At 56.0% G+C, this 19,609-nt stretch overlaps 5 protein-coding genes and 2 pseudogenes across 7 annotated transcripts; 4 read left to right on the top strand and 3 right to left on the bottom strand.

Moving 5' to 3' along the window:
- Positions 1-1,920: 1,920 nt before the first annotated feature.
- On the top strand, positions 1,921-3,112 carry GCG54_00009568 (annotated as a pseudogene). Its single transcript has 3 exons — positions 1,921-2,253; positions 2,336-2,590; positions 2,655-3,112. Coding segments are annotated over exons 1-3 (1,046 nt in total).
- An 826-nt stretch (positions 3,113-3,938) lies between these two features.
- GCG54_00009567 (Rho GDP-dissociation inhibitor) lies at positions 3,939-4,970 on the bottom strand (the record flags this gene model as incomplete). Its single annotated transcript, XM_045409511.1, has 3 exons — positions 3,939-4,069; positions 4,131-4,179; positions 4,239-4,970. The coding sequence occupies 3 exons, from the start codon at positions 4,968-4,970 to the stop codon at positions 3,939-3,941; spliced, it is 912 nt and encodes a 303-aa protein (XP_045260053.1).
- Positions 4,971-8,868: 3,898 nt separating this feature from the next.
- On the top strand, positions 8,869-10,250 carry GCG54_00009566 (uncharacterized protein; the record flags this gene model as incomplete). Its single annotated transcript, XM_045409510.1, has 3 exons — positions 8,869-8,950; positions 9,012-10,164; positions 10,220-10,250. 3 exons carry the CDS (start codon positions 8,869-8,871, stop codon positions 10,248-10,250), a joined length of 1,266 nt encoding a protein of 421 aa, XP_045260052.1.
- A 935-nt stretch (positions 10,251-11,185) lies between these two features.
- GCG54_00009565 lies at positions 11,186-12,403 on the top strand (annotated as a pseudogene). Its single transcript has 2 exons — positions 11,186-11,532; positions 11,681-12,403. Coding segments are annotated over exons 1-2 (1,070 nt in total).
- A 48-nt stretch (positions 12,404-12,451) lies between these two features.
- Positions 12,452-14,434, bottom strand: GCG54_00009564 (uncharacterized protein; the record flags this gene model as incomplete). The annotated part of the gene is made up of 4 exons (XM_045409509.1): positions 12,452-12,958; positions 13,402-13,561; positions 13,613-14,111; positions 14,203-14,434. 4 exons carry the CDS (start codon positions 14,432-14,434, stop codon positions 12,452-12,454), a joined length of 1,398 nt encoding a protein of 465 aa, XP_045260051.1.
- Positions 14,435-15,662: 1,228 nt separating this feature from the next.
- GCG54_00009563 (AP-3 complex subunit beta-2) lies at positions 15,663-18,314 on the bottom strand (the record flags this gene model as incomplete). Its single annotated transcript, XM_045409508.1, has 4 exons — positions 15,663-15,722; positions 16,060-17,985; positions 18,044-18,186; positions 18,275-18,314. 4 exons carry the CDS (start codon positions 18,312-18,314, stop codon positions 15,663-15,665), a joined length of 2,169 nt encoding a protein of 722 aa, XP_045260050.1.
- Positions 18,315-18,744: 430 nt separating this feature from the next.
- GCG54_00009562 (uncharacterized protein) lies at positions 18,745-19,437 on the top strand (the record flags this gene model as incomplete). Its single annotated transcript, XM_045409507.1, has 1 exon — positions 18,745-19,437. One exon carries the CDS (start codon positions 18,745-18,747, stop codon positions 19,435-19,437), a length of 693 nt encoding a protein of 230 aa, XP_045260049.1.
- Positions 19,438-19,609: the final 172 nt, after the last annotated feature.

Here is a 19,609-nt window from a genome sequence, read left to right as displayed (position 1 = left end):
TTCAGCAAGGTGGGCGGGCGGCGGGAAGATACAGTAGCGACACGGCCAGGGAGGGAACATATGGCCTCGTCTCCCCACGGTTGCCGTCAGCCCCATCCCCGGGTGGTATGACAGGCACAGAACCATTCAGGTGACAGGCTGCTGGCGAAGGTATGTCTCTATCATGCATATGTAGCCAGCCATCAACGCGACAGGGCTTGTCTTGCTAGCAGCAGCAGCATACTCCGTGAGAGGGATCTCGGGTAATGGCCAAGCACAGAGTAAGGCATGACAACTGTCGCATTGGATGAAAGGACAGAACACGGTGCCTGGAGAGCCTTTCGGGAGCAGGACGGCACTATGAAAACTAGAAAGATGGAAAGCGACTACTTGGATGCCGCGTCGCGTTCAAACGCGGGCATGTCAGGCTGACCCGCGGCTGCGATGACAGCTTCCCCGATCTCTTGAGCGAGAGGGTGAAACAGATGTAGATATTTCTAGACCAGTCTGGACCCTGAAAAAGAAACGCATGCTCAGCGTCGCGCGATAGTTCGCAGCTGCAGCAGGGGCAGAAGACACAAAAGACGATCCGGAAGGCTGAAGCTGGGAGCAGAGACAAAGGAAACGCAATGGTGAGCAGTGTTATCCGATCCACGGCAGATATGAGATTCTGCAGATGCCAGGTGCTGTGATTTCCCTGGGAGCCAAGATCGTTGGCAGCCGTACGCAACGCGATGCTTTGCGACAGATATGGACAAGGTGGTGCTCGGGACGGAGGAGAAAGCAAGGAAAGGTAACGGCAAATCGGCCCTGAGCAGGGTCAGATGCAGACGCAGCAGATGCGGGCAAAAACGCCCGCCAGGACCAGCTGATCAAACCGGGCCAGTTCTCGCTCTGCTGTTGGCGACGATGGCAATAAGAACACAGGCGCGAATCCAGGCGAGAAAGGTTGACATGGGTAGAGAGTGTGCGAGAGAGAAGAAGAACGAGCGCAGGCGGCTGCGTTGAGTGAGAGGGAGGTGGAGGGGGGATGGACGCTTCTTTATAATTATGCCCCGGGCCAGTCCTGCGTTCCAGCATCTGATTGCACCAAATGGAAGGAAGGACTGGACGGTCGGTCGGTCTGGTCTGGCAGGTGACTGAGGTGACGTTTGAAGCCAGGCTTCCCTAGCCAAGGAATTCCTCAGCATCTTCTGCCAGGGGCTTGCAGCGGACGCAGCCCCTAATAATGTCGGGTGTACGTAAGCGGTACTCAACTCAGGTACTGTTCCCCTTCGTCTGGATTCGCATTTCTCAGCCAGGTCCGAGCTCCCAAGCTGCCTGCCCTCTGCTGCCAATTTGAGATGGTGGATTGAATTGCATGGTTGCCCGTCTTTCACAGCATGACGTCCTTGCTTCTGCAGCCGCTGCCGTCGCCCGTCTAAAGACGAACGGGAAAAAAAAAAACTCAAGGATACCGACCAGTCACGACAACCTCTTTTCCTCCCGCGGCCATCCTCCTCGTCGACGCGCCCTCCTTTCCGTCGCTCCTTTCTCCTCTCGTGGACCACTGACGAGACCACCGCCCAAGGTTTGACGAGACGGACGACAGGCATCGTGGGCAAGCCATCCCCCGCGTCTACGTATATACCCCCCGCCGCCGTCCACCTCGAACCGCCCACAACGCAACCGCCCCTCGTCGACACCGCCGCCGCCGCGCACCTCTGTCCATGTAAAGACTCGTCCTTCTCGATCATGTTCACACAACCACGAAGCCTCTCACCACACATTGCCCGCGCCTGGAGTAGAAGTGGTCACCGCCGACCCGCTTCGTGAGCGGCCTTCGCTGTTGCACCCGCACCGCACCCGCACCCAACACTTGGTAGCGAGTCCTTTTCAATATCCTTCCCCCCCAGCGACGCCGACGCCCTCGCAATACCTGTCGCATAACCTACCATCGCGATGCCCGGTCTTCCAGGTAAGCCTCCGACCACTTGGCTGCGTCATGCATGCCCGATCACGAGGAGCCATCCGCGGCTGACTATCTTCGCGTCACAATAGCGTCCGTCGACCTCGACGAGTGTATCTCGCGCTTATACAAGAGGGAGCTCCTCGCCGAGTCCGTCATCGAGGCCATCTGCGCCAAGACCAAAGAGCTGCTCATGCGCGAGAGCAATGTCGTTCACGTCCGCGCCCCCGTCACCGTTGTTGGCGATATCCACGGCCAATTCTACGACCTGATTGAGATATTCAAGATTGGCGGATGGTGCCCAGACACCAATTATTTGTTCCTAGGTGGGTGTTGTGTTATGACTTGGAAGAAAATCGACAGAAACTTTGGTCAAGAATACGACTGACAGCCCCTGCCCCCCTTCAGGAGACTACGTCGACCGCGGCATGTTCAGCGTCGAGACCATTTCTTTGCTTGTGTGCTTGAAACTTCGATACCCCAATCGCGTTCATTTGATCCGAGGCAACCATGAATCTCGCGGCGTCACCCAATCATACGGCTTCTACACCGAGTGCTCCAGGAAATACGGCAATGCCAATGTATGGCACTATTTCACCGACATGTTTGACTTCCTGACCCTGAGTGTCGTCATCAACGACAAGATCTTTTGCGTCCATGGCGGTATGTGTCCCCACAGCTCGACCGCCTCCATGGCTGCAGCATGCTGACTGATTATTGTGTCCAGGGCTATCCCCCTCCATCCACTCGATCGACCAAATCGTCATCATCGACCGCTTCCGCGAAATCCCCCATGAAGGCCCCATGGCCGACCTTGTATGGTCCGACCCAGACCCCGAGCGAGACGAGTTCTCCCTCAGCCCCCGCGGGGCAGGCTACACCTTTGGCGCGCAAGTAGTCAAGAAGTTCCTGGCGGTAAACAACATGGATCACATCCTCAGAGCCCACCAGCTGTGTCAGGAGGGCTTCCAGGTCCTGTACGATGACCGGCTGAGCACGGTCTGGAGCGCGCCCAACTACTGCTACAGGTGTGGCAACATGGCCAGTGTACTGGAGGTTAGCGACACGGGCGAGAGGTTCTTCAACGTCTTTGCGGCGGCTCCAGAGAACGACCAGCACAAGGACATGCAGCCTGGCGGAGAGAAGCAGGCAGATGGAAACTCGCTGCCCGACTACTTCCTGTAGTAGTACCACAAGCCTCCAAGGTGGAAGACGGCAACAACACAATTGGATTGTCGCACAGGACCGCCACCACCACCAACCCAATTGGTGGTAGCTGCCTTGGCAAGCACACGTAAAATTTCAATGAACCATGACGATATAGCACAATGGCTTTGTGACAAAGACTCACTCGACCCTATGTCAGAAAGACATACATATACAGCTGGTCAGTCGCTAGACCTGCCTTTTTTTCCAAGTTCAAAGGGGCTAGACACATAGAAGAAGAGGGACACAATGATATGATGACGATCCAATGGATTTGTATTCCGCTCGGAAACAAAAAGGATCCCAAGCTGATGAGACTGGAACTATATGCCATCTACCGACCAATCTTTTGTGTGATTCGTGACTTCATGTGTGCCAGACCTGTATGAGGTGGAAGCAAAAATTTAGCAACAACTTTCCCATCCATCCATCCATCCCCCCTGGAGGGTTGCATGTGTGTTATTTTTCTCCTAGTGAAAGGACATTGGCGTTTTGTGTATGTCTTTTGTTTTTTCTTTTCAATTTGTAACTTGAGTGAGTGATGGGGAGGGAGGGCCCCCGTCTTCCCAGGTCCCCAGGTTGGAACAGATGGCAGATCCTGGGGAGTCGCCTGCGCAGACGGATGGATCATCCAGCTCGCTGAACACGGTCTCTAAAATCATTGTCGCTTCTTCGAACTCGACACGGCATTCTCAAGACCGTCGCGGGGCCGTGGCCATGGCTGGGCGAGACAAGACTTGCTGCCCTTTTCATCGGTTTTCGAGGAGGAGAGTGAAAATGAGCGAATCAGGATGCCTCATCCCGTCTACCAGTCCTTGGCGATGTCGAAAGACCACTCGAAGGTCAAATGGGTCTTCTTGTCATCGTCAACGAAGCTGGAGATGGCGTTGTAGTGGCCACGGGCGAGCATGCCGGAGGGGGCGTCCTCCTCTTGGACTATGGGTCGTCAGCCAACTGGGTTCAAAAACAAAATTGAGCCGTTAAGGGGGAAACCTACAGCGCTTGGTGTAGGTGGTCTGCTTGTCGGTGTTGGGAGCGTAGCTACCCTGCGAGGAGAGTCAGTTATCATCAGAGCCGCTGATGGACGGAGGGGTGAGGAACTTACCAGCATCTCAGAGTCCTTGCTGACCTTGATTCCCTTGCGCTTGACGACCTGGACGTACTGGAGACCGCTGAGAATCTCGTGCTGGACCTTGAAGGTGGCAACCATGGTAAACTTGGCACCCTCCTTGATCTTGAAAGGCTTGTCCTTCAGGCTGGCCTCAGAGCCGGGGGCGGACAGGTCGATGGTGACGGGGTCGCGGCCGGGGGACTCCATGGTCAGGGAGAGGATGATGCAGACACGGGGATCGTTGGGGTCAGAGAGGTCCTTGCCGCCGCCGAGGCCGAGGGACTCCTTGTAGCGCTGGAGAGACTCATCGTTCTGGTCTGTTGCCGGGTTAGTCGGGGTGACTTCTCCATCTTCTTGTTCAAAATCTCCACGCTCGTATGTATCGACAGTGACTCCATGAGCTGCCAGGACTGCGTTGGGTGAGGTGTAGAAATCCCGGATGAGGGCTGGATCTTGCCGCTGCTGCTGCGGCTGGGATTTGGGGGAGTTGGGAGGATTGGGGGGCACAGGCCGTGAGAGGGCTCTGGCTCGGTGAAGTTGGCTTTCCAAGGAGGTAAGCTCTGATATGCCACCACCAGCTGCAGCAAGGGCTGGAGACTGTGCGCGAGACTCGGATGGGGTGTTGAGGGGCGCCGGAGGCACTTCAATGGAGTTGCGATGCTGCAAGGCGTTATAGCGGTTTTGGCGCCGCATAACCTGGCGCATGCCCTCGTACAGTCTCTCCATATCGAGGCGATATTGCTTTTGTTTTTGTGTTTTTGTTCTTTGCAGTACAGCAAATACCCAAAAACAAAGGTGAAGAGAGCGACTGCTGACGAGAGGCAGGTTTGATAGGAGTGATGATGTGGTGGTGAAGGATGTGTGGTGAGGTGCTGGCAGTAACTGGACAGGCAGGAGGAGCTCCTGTCCTGGGTGGTCTTTCCCAACTTGGAGCTCATGATGGTGTTTTGCACGTATTCAGTGCTGAATAGCATGAGGACTAGCTGTCACCGAGGTGAGTGAGGAGCTCTGGGAGCTATTCTCTGGCACACACCAATCTCTAACAAAGGTGAAGAGGTGAGGTGAGGGGCACACACAAAGGACCCATCCCCAGCTGTATCGTCCACTCGAAGCATGATGTGGCAAAGGTAAAGGCAGACAATGGGGATAAAGACACGACACAAATCATACTGAAAGAGAATCAGGACTCACCCATCTGCTGGTACTCAGCGAGACTCTGCTTGGGCTGGGAAAGCTTGTAGCCCTGAGTCTCCTCAGGCATGGTGTCCTCTTGCTCGTGGGAAGCCATCTTGATGGTGGGGTATCGGTGAGAGCTTTGGGTGAGAGAGTTGAGGTGTTGGGTGTTGACGGTGCTGGAATAGGCTCTGGATGTCGAACAACGGCAGCAGCAGCAGCAACAGCAGAGAGAGGCGGTGCGTAAGCTGAGATGAGAGATCTGTGACGATGTTCACTCTGGAGGAGAAGTTTAGGTTCAGGGTCGGTTGGTGAGTTAAGGTAAGGCAGGCAAGGCACGGCAAGGCAAGGCAAGGCAAGGTAGTAGCTTTGCTGGAGGTTGGAGGCTGGAGCCCGGAGGCAGGTACTCGGGGGCCAGGCGTGGCACGCTACGGCAAGCAGGTCACCGCTTCCTTCCATTCGATGCGTCCAGTCGACCAGACCACCTCAGCGACCAGCTAGACCTGGACGCTCCGTCCTCATCCTCCAATGCTTGCTGAGGTTGCCCCTCACGGCTCCCGGCCCAGGCCCAGCAGTGACCTGAAGGACTGGCCGCGGACAGGCCAACCGGCGGGCTGTGGGCGCTGGATGTGGGGCTCTGTGCTGTGGATTGTGGAGCCAGGACCGCCTAAGGTACACTACAGTGTGCTGCGTAGACGAATCGAGCTCTGCCATTGGCCGAAAGCAATGGTGGGGTTCGGCTTGCATTGATTGGCCGACATCTGGAACAGCATGGAACTTCACACACGAAACCAGGCACTTTTCCCACCTACTGTCCACAGAGTCCTCGTTTGCATCTGCCAGCAGGTGTTGAGACGTGGTAGTGTGCTGCGGAAACAGGAGGAGAGGAGGATCATGATTGCCTTCGTGCTTGCCGCATCTTGCTTTTGGTATCATCGGCATCCATGGCTTAGGTGATATCTGGATGGAGGGGTTGTTAACAGGCAATACACAGGCACCTTTGACCACTGCCCCTCCATGATGACCGTTGAGACTGCAGAACGGTACCTTTCTGCGTGGCAATCTGCCCCTCATGGGTGTCATTGACGGCCAATCTCGATGCGGCGTGGAGGGGCAGAGGGGGCCATCCGTCGATATTGGCCAAGGTGTTTGGAGGAGCGGTCTGGTCTGCAGCTCATGAGGGGCAGGTTCCCAAGGTAATTCGCTCGCTCCCGTGCCGTCTGCGACCGAGTCCGGTGCCTGGCCAGCCGCGACATTCACATTCTGCCGACCTGCCGCCGTTCCTGGGGTTCCTGTGTACGAGCATGAGCTCGACAACAGACATGAACAACGCATGGAGTAGAGAGGCATGTGGCTTGCGGAAGTGAATCCATCAGCCACCAGGATGCGGGGGTGTTCTCGTGGTTGACATGAACCTGCAGCTTGTGTCCGTAGATGCAGACCGAGAGACTCTTCGTATCTTATCTCTCCACGCATCACGGATGCATGCCCATTTTATGCACCTTGCATAACCGCTACGTATCCCCCTCTGCCTCTGAGGTCTCAATCATTCTCGCCTGCACCAGTCATCCGTATCATCGCCATCTGACCGCAATTGCCAGACAGACACTCAGTAGGAATCTTTCTGTGATCTGGAGCCAATTGGCAGCAACACAGAGATGACGGCTTGGCTTCTCATATTCGTTGCCCAGCCAGCGCCGCCGTCTCCATCCGGTGCCTGGGTCCGGCCCCTTGAAGCTCCGATCTGGGTATGGTGAGAGCTTCAGGCATTTATCCGCATCGCTGGATCGTCCTTTGTTTCTGAGAGGGTGCCTGTCGCCCTGTCATTGATCGGTTGGTCGCACATCAACGGTGACAGACAGCAACGTGGTAGTTGGATGACTTGGAGTGATGCGGTTGGCCCGAGGCAGCAGCCTACCTCATAACGCTGATCTAGTAGCTATGGGTGCTAAGGTAACCCCCGCGCCTGTGGTCTGAGATGTTCTCCTCACTGCCCGAAGCTTAGTCCTGGAGATGGTCGCTGCTCGTGTCGTTGCGACGAAGAGTGTGCGGCAAGGAGAGGGACAATCCATGTTGGACGTGTGACCCTCAAATCCGCGATGAAGCCACCGACAGCCCCTTGCACTGTGGCTCTCCCCCCGCTTCTTGCTGCGAACGGTTCCCGGGATGCTCTGAGCTTTGCGCGTACGCGACGAGAATGTTGGGAATTTTTCGAGAGCGCTGAGCGAGAAGCAGGGACCAGCGGGTCTGCGACTGGAGCCTCAGAGAATGAGAGAGGAAAAGGTTCGGCTCTGCGACTTCGCGACGACTCTAGCCTAAAACTGAGGCAACGTGTGCTCAACCAGAGAAATCTTCGAGACGATCATCGCGGCCTGCCAATGGAAGAAAAGACCAGTCTTGCCAGAGCCCAGGGGTCACGCAACGGGAAAGGAGAGAAGGGGACCGTCGCATCTGGTGATTTCCCTCCTGGTTTGCTCAGGGGAGGACTTTTTCTCTCTTTTTTCTCGAAGCGCGCCTTACCGTTTTGTATTGCTTGCACCCTCTCTGGGGAAAGCACCAGGGGACGGAGGAGGTGGTCTCCCAAGGTGGTAGGTGGGTGCAGTAGACTAGTACAGAGTTTTCCCATACAAAATACGCCAAGCAAAGAAGTATCCTCCTATGTCGCGTCTCCTCGTGTCTTCTTCATCGGGACGCTTCAGCCCATTCACCTTGCGAGCCCCCCATGCCCCCAAACTGCTGCTGGGACCCTTTTCACCCAAATTAACCCAATGAACAGAGGACTGCTGGACCCTCCCACTGTCCCCGAATCATTGTCGGAGCTATCGATCGCAGCAGCTGGCGCAAGTGCTTGCTGCGAGTGCTACCCACTGTCGCTGCTGCTGCTGCCGCTGCCATCGCTCTTCCTTCCCGTCGGTCGTTGCTGCTCCAGCAGGTCCAATTTGCGCGCGCGCGCCTGCCCATCCACACTTTCTTCTCTGCTCGTCTCGCGCCCATCTCCTCACTTTCCTCCGTCTATCCTTTTTTCCTCCATCACCCATCCTTTTGAGACACATCCGTCGCCCTTTGAGTTTTCTCACCCCTTCGCCGGGACTCTGCTCCCGTTTGCTTGCTATACAAACCAATTCTAATCCTTTTCATTGACATCATCTCCCCCCCTGCAACTATCTTACGCGACAGGTCTACCCGTCACGTCTCGCCAGCTCCGAACGAGTCCCGTGAGCGACACCATCGCCGCTTTTTTCGCGCGCCCAACTTACCATACAAGGTGCTCAGACTGACGCGACCATTCACCTTTAGTCCTTTCCCGTCTCCTCCGATCAACCCTGGCCGATTCCCGATAAACGCGATCCGAGCAATCACCCCTCGGTTGCCTTGACGCGCACATTGCAACAACCTCAACTACTCGCTTTTAATCACCAATCCCGACGCGCGCACATTCTCTCACCTCAAAATGCCGTCCGCGACAGCACCTGCCGTCGAGAGGCATCTGCCGACCAAGCACAATCCTCTCCTGCTCGACGATGTGCCCCCTTGTAGGATGCCCTGCCCCGTCGGTCGCGCCCACCCCGTGGACTTTTGCTCACATTCTCGCAGACAAGGACCTCGTTTCGCGTCGCCGCCTCGGCCAGACCCAGTTGACAGCCAAGATGGTTAACATTCCGGATGGCGACAGTGGTGCCCTCGGCGTCTTTGATTACGCTCATCTGCGCGCCCCCCTTCCCAAGGGCATCGTCTCTGGTATCTTCAAGTCCAGTCCTAACAGCTACTTCCTTATGCGGAGAAGTCACGATGGCTTTGTATCTGCTACCGGCATGTTTAAGGCTACCTTCCCTTACGCCGAGGCTTCCGAGGAGGAGGCCGAACGAAAGTACATCAAGTCCCTCGCGACTACGAGCCCCGAGGAGACTGCTGGCAACGTTTGGATCCCTCCTGAGCACGCCCTCACCCTGGCCGAGGAATATCGCATCCTGCCCTGGATCCGCGCTCTCCTCGATCCCGCTAACATCTCCGTCTCCAACACTCCCGATAGCCCACCGAAGAAGATCACCGCTCCCCCCAAGTTCGAGTTCGTGAAGCCGACTCCTAGCCTAGCTCCCCCTGCTACTCCTACAACGCTGCGCAGATCCCGCCGCTCAGCCAGCCCAACCAAGACAGTCATTCCCAGGCCCACCAGGTCGCCTCGGAAGCGCAGGGCGAAGGCTGACTCGGTGGAGCCCCGCGAGACAACGCCCGCCCTCTCTACCACTAAGCTCGAAATCAACGGTGTCATCAGCGAGGACAAGAACGCAGAGGCCGAGGTCGAGACTATCATCAAGACTGTTGAGGCAGAGCCCGCGGTCGTACTTGATCCGCGAGAGGAGGAGCCTAAGGCTAAGGTCGTCGTAGACCAGGACGTCAAGACAGACGAGGATGGGAACGAGAAGAAGACTACCTCCGTTTCACTCGAGCTTCCTTTGATGAGCTCCCAGCCCCCCAGCGCTGAGGAGACAGCTCGTATGATTGCCGAGGCTAGACAGATGGTCGAGGCCGCGAAACAAGAAGGCGGCAACAAGAAGGGCAAGCGTGGAGCCGAGCAGATTTCAACAGGGGACGACGAGGATGAGAAGAAGGATGGTGCGGCTGACGTCGCGGAAGAGCCTCGCTCGAAGAAGGCCAAAACACAAGAGGCCGCCCAGGTCCAGATCAAGAAGCAGGGCATGCGCAAGCGCGCTCTGTTCGGCATGACCGCGCTATCAGTAGCCGTTGGGTACGTTCTTACGGTGCTTGACTATCGAGACGATCGATGCTAACAGTGTCCATAGTGCATTTTCTTACTTTACCGGTTCGTTCTAAGGTATCCTCGTAAGTATTGAGGATACAGTCTGGGGCGGCTTTGAAAATTGAGTAGCATTTGGATGAGTCGGGTGGTCTGGCCAACGGAGCAGCGGAGTTTCCGGTTGCTCTTGGGATGTTGCTGGGATGGCAGACCTGGTGGCACAATTTTTAACATCGCTTATTGCCTTTCTTTCACTCATACCCAAATAGAGCCTCGGGGACAGACCCAGGCCGGCTTTCTTTCACTCTCGGGAATTGTTGATGTGGGGACAAACTATGTGTATATTGGAAGGGCCTTCTGGGTGAAAAGGCGACACGGAGGGCGAGTCACGGTTCAGGATTGACGGGTATTGTAATCGATGTATCGTTCTGGTGCTTGCTTTGTTTGCGCACGAGCATGGATGGTGGGTGGGATGTACAGATGTCGAGTTGTCTAAGGTATCGTGATGTTTCGGCGTTGTCCAGTTTGATGTACTCGCTCATTCGCAGTAAGCACCGGTCTACAGATCAGTTCCATTGTTTAGTTGTCCATATCTCATTGAGCTCATCCGTAGGCCCTAGCTGAGCGCAAAAAAAAGGTGTCTCGAAGCATTCCCGGTCGGGTCCCTCTTTTTCTCCAATCCGGGGCCGCTGACGCCATGCACGGGGGAGGAGGGGCAGGGGCCGTTTGGGGGCACAACATCATGGTCTCGGGTCGGGCCAAGGTCCTCGCGTCTCATCACACTGGTGGCTAAGACCGGCAATGGCCGGCTCCCCGGATAAGCGTAACCCTCCCCGCAGTATGAGGAGCTTGGGGTAGCTCGGTTGGAATGCGCCTCGTCTAGCCGCGCGAGCTCGATCGTGGAGGGGGGATTGGACTTTTTGTTTCTGTGCACTGCCGTTTTCAAGTCTCTCGGAATTACCATTTGACTCTGTTCAACTTCAGTTTACTTGACTAGTTTGCCATTTGAAAGATGCGTTCGAGCTCGCTACGGACCCTCCGAGTTGCCCAAAGGCGTGGGTTTGCGACGACGCCGCGTCGCTTGGATAGTTATGGCTTCATCGGCTTGGGGCAGATGGTGAGATTCCCGACGGCTTCCACGTTATGGCATCTTGACGGAATCCAGCAATTGACCGAAGTGCTTAGGGTTACCAAATGGCCAAGAACCTCCAGTCAAAGTTGAGCCCCAAAGATGAGATCCGCATCTTCGATATCAACAAGGACGCTGTCTCGAACCTGGCCAAGGAGATGGGACAGTCGCAGACTGGCGGCGCCAAGGTCGCCATTGTGGACAGCGCGAGGGATGCCTCGACAGAAGCGGTACGTTGGCTTTTCCTCATGAATCTCGTTTTGGGGCGTTCCAAATATGTCACTGGCAATGTTTATTCTTCCGTCTTGGCTGGATGGTGTGTTTTTCTTTGGTGTTCTTGTGAAACGTCTTGAAGCGAGGCAAAACTAATAAACCCAGGACACCGTCATAACAGTTCTACCAGAACCATCACACGTGAAATCAGTTTACAAGTCTATCCTCACAGACCTCCCCCCCCGTCCACGCATCTTCATAGACTGCTCCACAATCGACCCCTCGTCCTCCCGCGAAGTCGCAGCCTCCGTCGCAGCAGCACAGCCGTCGGGCATTTTCGTCGACGCCCCAATGTCGGGCGGCGTCGTCGGCGCCACGGCCGGCACCTTGACGTTCATGCTCGGCTGCGAAGAATCCCATCTCGCGCGCATCGAGCCCGTCCTTCTCCGTATGGGCCGGCGCGTGCTGCACTGCGGACCGCAGGGAACCGGTCTCTCCGCGAAGCTTGCGAACAACTACCTGCTGGCGATCAACAACATCGCCACTGCCGAAGCGATGAATCTCGGTATCAAGTGGGGACTGGATCCGAAGGTGCTTGCGGGCGTGATCAACGTCAGCACGGGCAAGTGCTGGCCCAGCGAGGTGAACAACCCTGTCAAGGGCGTCGTCGAGGGAAGCCCGGCGGGGAGAGACTACAAGGGCGGTTTCGGGATCGGGCTGATGAAGAAGGACCTGGGGCTCGCCGTTGTCGCTGCCAAGGAAGCCGGGGCGAAGTTGGAGCTCGCTGACCGCGCGACGGAGGTCTACGCTTCTGCCGAGGCGGAGGAGAGGTGTAAGGGGCGAGATTTCTCGGTTGTGTATCGATACCTTGGAGGTGAAAAGTCATGATTGGCCAGTTTCGCTGTCAGACAAATTGAAGAATAGAGAGACGGGATGTTACTTGCGAAGAACGTCGGCCCAGCCAGCCGTTGAGGGACCAGGCGTGACTCTTTTCCCCCCCTTTAAAACAGATCTCTGCTCCTTGCGCCACCACTGCGCCCTCGCTTTCGCCTCCTCGGGGCCGAGATGATCGAGACACAGCTCGCAGGTGTAAAGCTTCGGTTTGGGGCGTCGATGACTTGCATCAATGAGAGTGTACCCGGGTGCGACCTTCAGCGCTTCGAATTCCAGACCGGAGGGGTTGAGCGCCGGGTCGGCCGGGTCCGGATCAGGGGTCGGGTCACGGAGGACACCGCAGTGGGGTCCGGAAGCCGGTGCTGCGGGGCATTTTTCAAGTTTGCCAGAGGGCTTGGCGGCCCGAGTGTTGCAAATGCTGCAAATATGGAGAATTACGTTTGCGTAGCACATCATGGTGTTGTGCGATGTGGTGGGTGGTTGTCCGTGGACCGGAGGGTTGGATATACCTATGGTTAAAACGACATCAAAAGAAGCATATGGACCCAGCTGAACAGCGCAGAGACTTGTGGTAAATTCTAGTCTTGAACAGTCTGTTGATTTGAGATCATTGACATGTGGAAAAAGGTGTTGTCTCGAGTGCTCAATCAAAGGAGTAAAAGTTCTGCAGAAAGTCCTTGGTATCAAAGACGACGGGAGGCAACCCCGAGGCACAGGCACCATACCATCAAAGAATCGGATAGCATGGGCTGGAATGAACAATACCATTGAATTTCAATTAGTGCTGGAGAACGCACTTCTAACGATTCTGATGGTGAATCTGATGTATCATCTCTGTTTGGACGTTGCCATTTGAGATGGGACTTCATCCTTATTCATCAAACCAACATGCTCTCTCAACACTCGACCTGAAATTCTTATGCCGACTCTCGTCCGGATTCAACTTTTGTGCCTTCCGGTGTCGTTGTGGTAGTCTGGCTCTTCTCGCTCACATCAACCTTGCGCGCGTTGGCCATCGCCGGGAAGAAGACGCCAGGGTGGAAAATCGTCAACAGGGACACGCAAATGAGGACAAGTCCGCCGTCAAGAATCATGAACGAGATCTCGTCTTGCATGATGTGGTTGCCCCATCCGCCTGCCATCTCAGCAATACTACGTCGCCGTCAGTATCCATGTCCCTTCATGTCAACATTTTAAACTCACCGGTAGATGCAACGAATCATGACGCAGGCGTACGCTCCGATGATGCTGAAGATGAACATCCTAAACTTCTTCTGGTTCCAGAGCGTGAGCTCCGAGGGATCCGTGTCAGGGCTCCGCGCCCATCTCCTCACGCGGATGAAGTAGTCTGCACCGGCAGCACCAAAGGCCATCAACACCACAACCTGTAGGACGATACCCGCGATGATGGCGCGGTTGCCACCGTCAAGCAGAGACTTGTTCGTCTGGCCTGCGGCGGCGGCCAGCCCTCCTCCAATCGCCTGGATCACGAGGCAAGTCAGATCGGCAGGGAGGAAGATGAGCGGATAGAGGCGGGGCCGGATTCGTGAGAGGGCCGGGTTGAGGTTTGCGGAGACGTGCTTGAGGATGAGGTAGATTCCTGCGCAAATGAAGGTCGGGCCGAGGATGATGGTGCAGATTTGCATCTGGAAGGCGTCCTTGTTCCAGGGGTTCTCGTGGAGGAGCACACGACCGACGTAGCCTGGGTCGTCCTTGTTAGTCTCGCGACTGAAGAAGCTTGGGGCAAGCGTTTGTGTTCGCCAGACGACACATGGGATGATTGAGCCTCGTACCGACTGTTTCCAACACACAACCGCCCGTGACGAGGGCCATGAAAGACCATGTTCGCTTCCGTATGCCGAGGAAGGCCGATGCCAATACAATGAGGCCAAAGGCCACCGCGAAAAAGATGTTGGCGCCGAGATTGGGATAGTAGGATAGAACCGTCATGTCAACGGGACAGAGGTCCGAGACTTCGGTGCACTCCTTGAAGCGGCGACCAGCCCCTGTGCTGTTTGTTGACATGTTGGCGATGTTTTTCACCAATCAAAGTTTTCTATCGTGTTCTGCTTTCGGTGACCAAAAAAATTGCCCCAAAACGTGTACGGCGCAGAGCGAGCCGCCTACAATCAGCGTTTTGATTCTACTACTCGTCTTCGCAAAGCTGCAAATGGCCTTGTCTGTAGTCTGTCGCGGAGCAGGGACCAAATCAAATTATGTATGTATGAAATCGACAATGAAAAGAACGGACATCAAGGGTCCAAACGAAACCAGGTGCAGAGATGAAACGAACGAGACGCAGCAGTGTAAGCAATCATGGGCGCGCCGGATCTACATATATGTATGCACGGAATCATCACTGCGCACCCTCTCTTCCTCCGTTGACCGGGGCAGTGAGGTGGATCTGGACAAACGAGCCCTTCAAACGGCCGCCGCCCGAGTGCTGACGGGCCTGCGTGCCTGCCTGGGCTTCGATGACGGGAACGAGGAAACCGAGCCACGCGAGTATTTGCGGTCCGCTGGACAGACGAATCATTGAAATCAAGGTGCGGCGAACGGGAGGCGCTAAGCCTAGGGCCAAGATGCCAGTCTCCTTCCCGAGGACCCGCTGGCCTTCTCGAATGGGAAAGCAATGCGCCCGTAGACGGGACTTGATTGCCCATTGGATAAGTGTGCCCAATGGTGTTTGGACGTGCGCTTGTCCAGTGAGATAGATGGCTTGGGAATGTCATGTCGCATGTGGCATATAAGTCGTGGGTAGAGACGCTAGAGGATGATGAGCATGCTGAAACATCTCTTCTTCTCTCTTCGATTCGTTTTCGCCGCAAGCCAAACCCCCAGCCCTTCTCAACGATATCCCCGTTTGCGGCTCATCTTCACCCGTCAAGAGGCAACATGGAGAGACAGCAACTCGGGTCAAGTTCAAGAACCGGCACGGGGTCCCAGTGGAGATTCGCAAGACCAACACCCCGAGTCTTAGCTCACTCTAGCGCCTTGGCCGAGCCTGCGTTGTGTCCACTCGTCCGAGTCTTTCGATCGCTAACCGAACCACACGAGTTAAGCGATATCTTTTGGGGGCGCCTCCCGAGTCCCTAACCGAGAAATCTCGGTTGGCCAAGCGAGTCGTTGGAAATGCCTGTCGCCCGCGTGGCTAGACTGGTTACCCCCGGAGCAAACCCCGTAACACTGTAACACAGCATCTAGATTATCGGCATAATCAATACCGCAGAATTTCAGAAAAGGCACGCGGAGTTTACTGCACCCGGCTTATGTGAGATCTGCTGTTGCTGGGGTAGACAAACACAGCGTGTTCCTAGCCGATCGTTGGCGGTCACCGTTGAAACCTGAAGCAAGAGACATACCGTTGGGGAAAATGCTTTGTGTGTTTTGTATGCGCACCTCGTCTGGAGCGAGGTCTCTAGGGATGAATGTGTGTTTAGTCTTTGATGCTGTCATGATTTGACAAGCTTGTCCCCTTCGCCGTCGTCACTATCGCTCTCCTCTTCATCATTGTCTTCGTCTTCATCTTCGTCGTCGTCGTCTTCCTCCTCATCTTCCTCGTCACTGTCTTCTTCGCTCTCAGACTCTTCTTCCTCTTCTTCATCGTCATCACCCTCCGCGAGCCAATCGTCCAAGCTCTTCCCTCCAACGCCCTCTCCGAGACCGTTTGTTTTTGTCGGTGCCGCCTTGACAGCGCTATCGAGCATTTGACTTGCTGGCACACTCTTCTCTTCGCCGTAAGCTGATGGCGCCGCCTCCGTGTCGCGCAACCGTCTGTCTGGCTCCGAGCCTTCCGCCACCCACTCAGGGAGTGCATCATAACCGCGCAAACCATGGATTCCACCCCCACCTGCCAGCACAAGCGTCGACGACCCAAGCATGAACCCCTTGCGTGTTTCCGACGGGCTGGGGGCCTGAGGGGCTGGCTTCGGAGCCAGGAGCATCAACGTGGCAAGCTGCGGTACAGATAGAAGGGCTCGATACATACGAGCGCGGTCGCGAAGATCGTAAGAAGTGTCGTATCGCACCAGCAACAGTACATAGTCCCACAGCTTGGCGACGGGGTGGTCGTCTTGACTCGGAACAGCCGCTTCGTCTTCGCTCTTGTTCTCGTTCAGTCGATTAAGGTGGTGCAGATAGACCTTCGCCGCCAGAAGCAAGATCTGTCCTTTTGCTGCCTCCGATTCACTGGCGAAATCCTTGACGAGAATTCTCAGCACATCGGCAGCAATGTTATTCTCGCCCTTGAGACCCGAAAACTCGCCCACCAGCCAGATGATTGTTGCACGGGCCTGAGGGTCTGTTGCCGAGTCAAGGTTCTTTGCCAACCGCACGACAGTGCCAACGTGCCCCTGGGGGTCTTGCTGAATCAAGTGTCGAATCACGGTCAAAGACTCTGCCGCCAAGGTGCCGTCCAAGCTCGTGATCTGGCCCAGTAGTAACCGTAGACAACGAGGGGCTGTAGATGAGTCGGTTTGGGCACATCGTCCGATGGCACGCACTGCTTCTCGCACCAATGCCTTGTTTGTGGACCCTGAAAAGTGCTCGAGCTCGTTCAAGATTAAGCTCTTGATGTGGGGTGGTGCGTGGGGGAAGATGAGCGTGAGGATTTCCAACTTGAGCTCCCACACCTGCGCTGGGTCCGTAGCCCTGACGAGAAAGTGGCTGGCATACTTGACGAAATCGGTCGGCCTTGTCAAGCAGACTGAGACGATGTTGTAAAGTGCGACCTGCTGGATATCCTGCGCACCCCTCAGGAGTGCCACCAATGGACCGATGGAGATTTTGACATAATCTGGCGTCCCGATGTCGACATAGCATCTTGTCACAGCTATAACGACTGCCGAGTTCCTGCTTTGAAGCAGAGGCTTGATTCCATTGAGGAGCATGGCGAGATCTGGGTCCAGCACCACGACTTGCTGTTCCTCTCCTGAATCTTCTGTAGTCTCGCCGTAGAAGTCGCCCAGGTCCGCCGCCTTCTCCTGACTCTTTACACTGCGCGTCCGCCTCGGGAAACATTTTCTGGCGTAGTAGGTCATCATGCGCAACGTTGCCAGCTGGCTCCATTCGTCCATATCCACAATCTTCTTGACCAAGGCGCGGTAATGTTGGTGGATGAGATCGATCCGTTCGGGGCACACCTCGAGGAACGCCGATACCGCTGCACCTGCGACGAAGTACTGCTTGTCGCCAAGGAGGGTGGTCAAATAGTCGAGGAGTTGAGGCAACTGGGTTGGGTCGAGACGGTAGCACTTGGGGATGGAGAGAGCAGCAGCTCGGCGCACAAAGGGGCTCATATCTGCGACGCCCTTCTTGATCGCAAGAGACACGATTTGGCTGATGACGGGCACTCGGATACCAGACATGGTCTTGAGAGCGAGAGCGCGAACCTGGGGGTTCGTGTCGGAGAGGGATTTCTGTATAGTGTTGATGGAGAGGAGGGCGAGGTCGGGCTCTTGCTCGGCATGGTGGATGAGGTATATGTAGACAAGCTTCTTGATCTCGATGTTCGGCGAAGCAACATTCTTGACGACGGAGGAGAAGAAGGGTAAGGTCTTCTGGCCACGATACATCATCTGATGGTGGGGGAAGTTAGTCTTGGCCTGGACTGCAGCCGGCGGGGAGGTTTCGTACGGAGAGGACGCGGCGGAGGCCGTCGAGAACCTCGCGCTCATTGCGACTGTCCAGCAGCTTCTTGATCTGTGTACGGTCGAGAGGGCGACCGGTGCTGCGGGCGCTGCGCGTCGCCGAGGCGGCATCGAGGGTGAGCTCTCGAGCTGTACCAAGAGGTCGTTAGCAGACCGAGGACAGAGGCAGAGGACACGGAAACACTGCGCTGGCGACGACGATGACGGAGGTACGCACCGCTCTCGAGGAGGCTGGATATCCTCGCTATGGACTCCATGCCGGGCCAACGGTGGACAGGTCGGAGCTCGGGGGTCAAGCTTCGAAGGCGACGTTGGATCTGGAGATGGAAGCTGTCGAAGTGGCAGGGAGGGAGATGACGTTGGTGCTTGGAAAGCTGAGCGGACGACCACGGTGCACCGCGGCGAGGGGCAGTGGAGAGGCTGCGCTGGCTGGCTCTTCGGGTGCGACTGCCCTGGCTGACGTGCTAAGGTGCCCGACCCAGCGAGAAGCTTGCCGCAGCTGCAGCGGGATGGCTCGGGAGCACCCACTGAAGATGCGCTGCCCCACCACAAACACACAGCTCGGCCAGCCATCCACCGTTCTCGAGGTGCATGTTGTTCATAGATGCCACTCACTTACACAAGCAGAAACCTCATCATCATCACCACAAAACAATCATCCTCTTCCTCTGCCTTATGTACCAGAGGATGGCTTCGCCCAAGGTCCTGTCGCCAGCCTCACCTTCCGAGCTTCTTCACTACATCAGGACCTATCAGATCTATCCGACAACGCTCGTCATCTGTTACTCCCAAGAGGAATTCATGCTTTCCCTCGTGGCAGACATCAAGAGCCAGTTCACCCAAGAACAACTCCAAAACGCCGACGAAGACCCCCCTCATCCTCTCTTCGCCAAACCAATCTTCCAGCAAGTCATCGCACGCCACATTCGTGTTATATTCGTCCCAACCGTCACCCACCTCCGCGCCAACCTCTCAGTCTTCTCTCCTGCAGATTCACCAACGCCAGCCCCCCCAAATCTGCCCCCGCCGTCGGCTAAAGACAAACCGCCGTTGCTTCTCGTCTACGGCTTCATGGACCTCCACAGGGACAGCAGTGAGTGGAGTGCCCAGGGTATCAGTAACTCGGCTGCCATCTTGGTGGAGGCAGCTCACCGCGCTGCTTTCAAGCCAATCATCGTCGAACCCAAAGGCGCTGGTCAACACCAAGATTTCGATTCTCTCTTGAGAGAGCCTGCGCCAATACTGAGCGGAAGCTCAAAAAGGGACGAGGGCGGCTGGACCGGGAGGACAGTCGAGGTGAGACGCGTGCTTGGCAGATGGTTTCGCTTTCAAGAGGGTCAGTGGGATGTTGAGTGGCCAGAAAACAAGGATTCTTCATAGCAGACGGTGTGCATGTGGTCTGCATTCTTCACGTAAATATGTACAAAGAGTACTGGATCCGTGGTCCTCCTTCGCGCGTACGTAAATCGACGGCTCCCAACCCCAAACGCCGAGCCCGTGGTATCTCTAAATCATGTCTTCGTTGCAAAATTGATCATGGACAAAAAGAGAC

The sequence above is a fragment of the Colletotrichum gloeosporioides genome, assembly GCF_011800055.1.
Source record: "Colletotrichum gloeosporioides strain Lc1 chromosome Unknown consensus_72, whole genome shotgun sequence".
Lineage (NCBI taxonomy): Eukaryota > Fungi > Ascomycota > Sordariomycetes > Glomerellales > Glomerellaceae > Colletotrichum > Colletotrichum gloeosporioides.
This window is presented reverse-complemented; position numbering and strand designations above follow the sequence as displayed.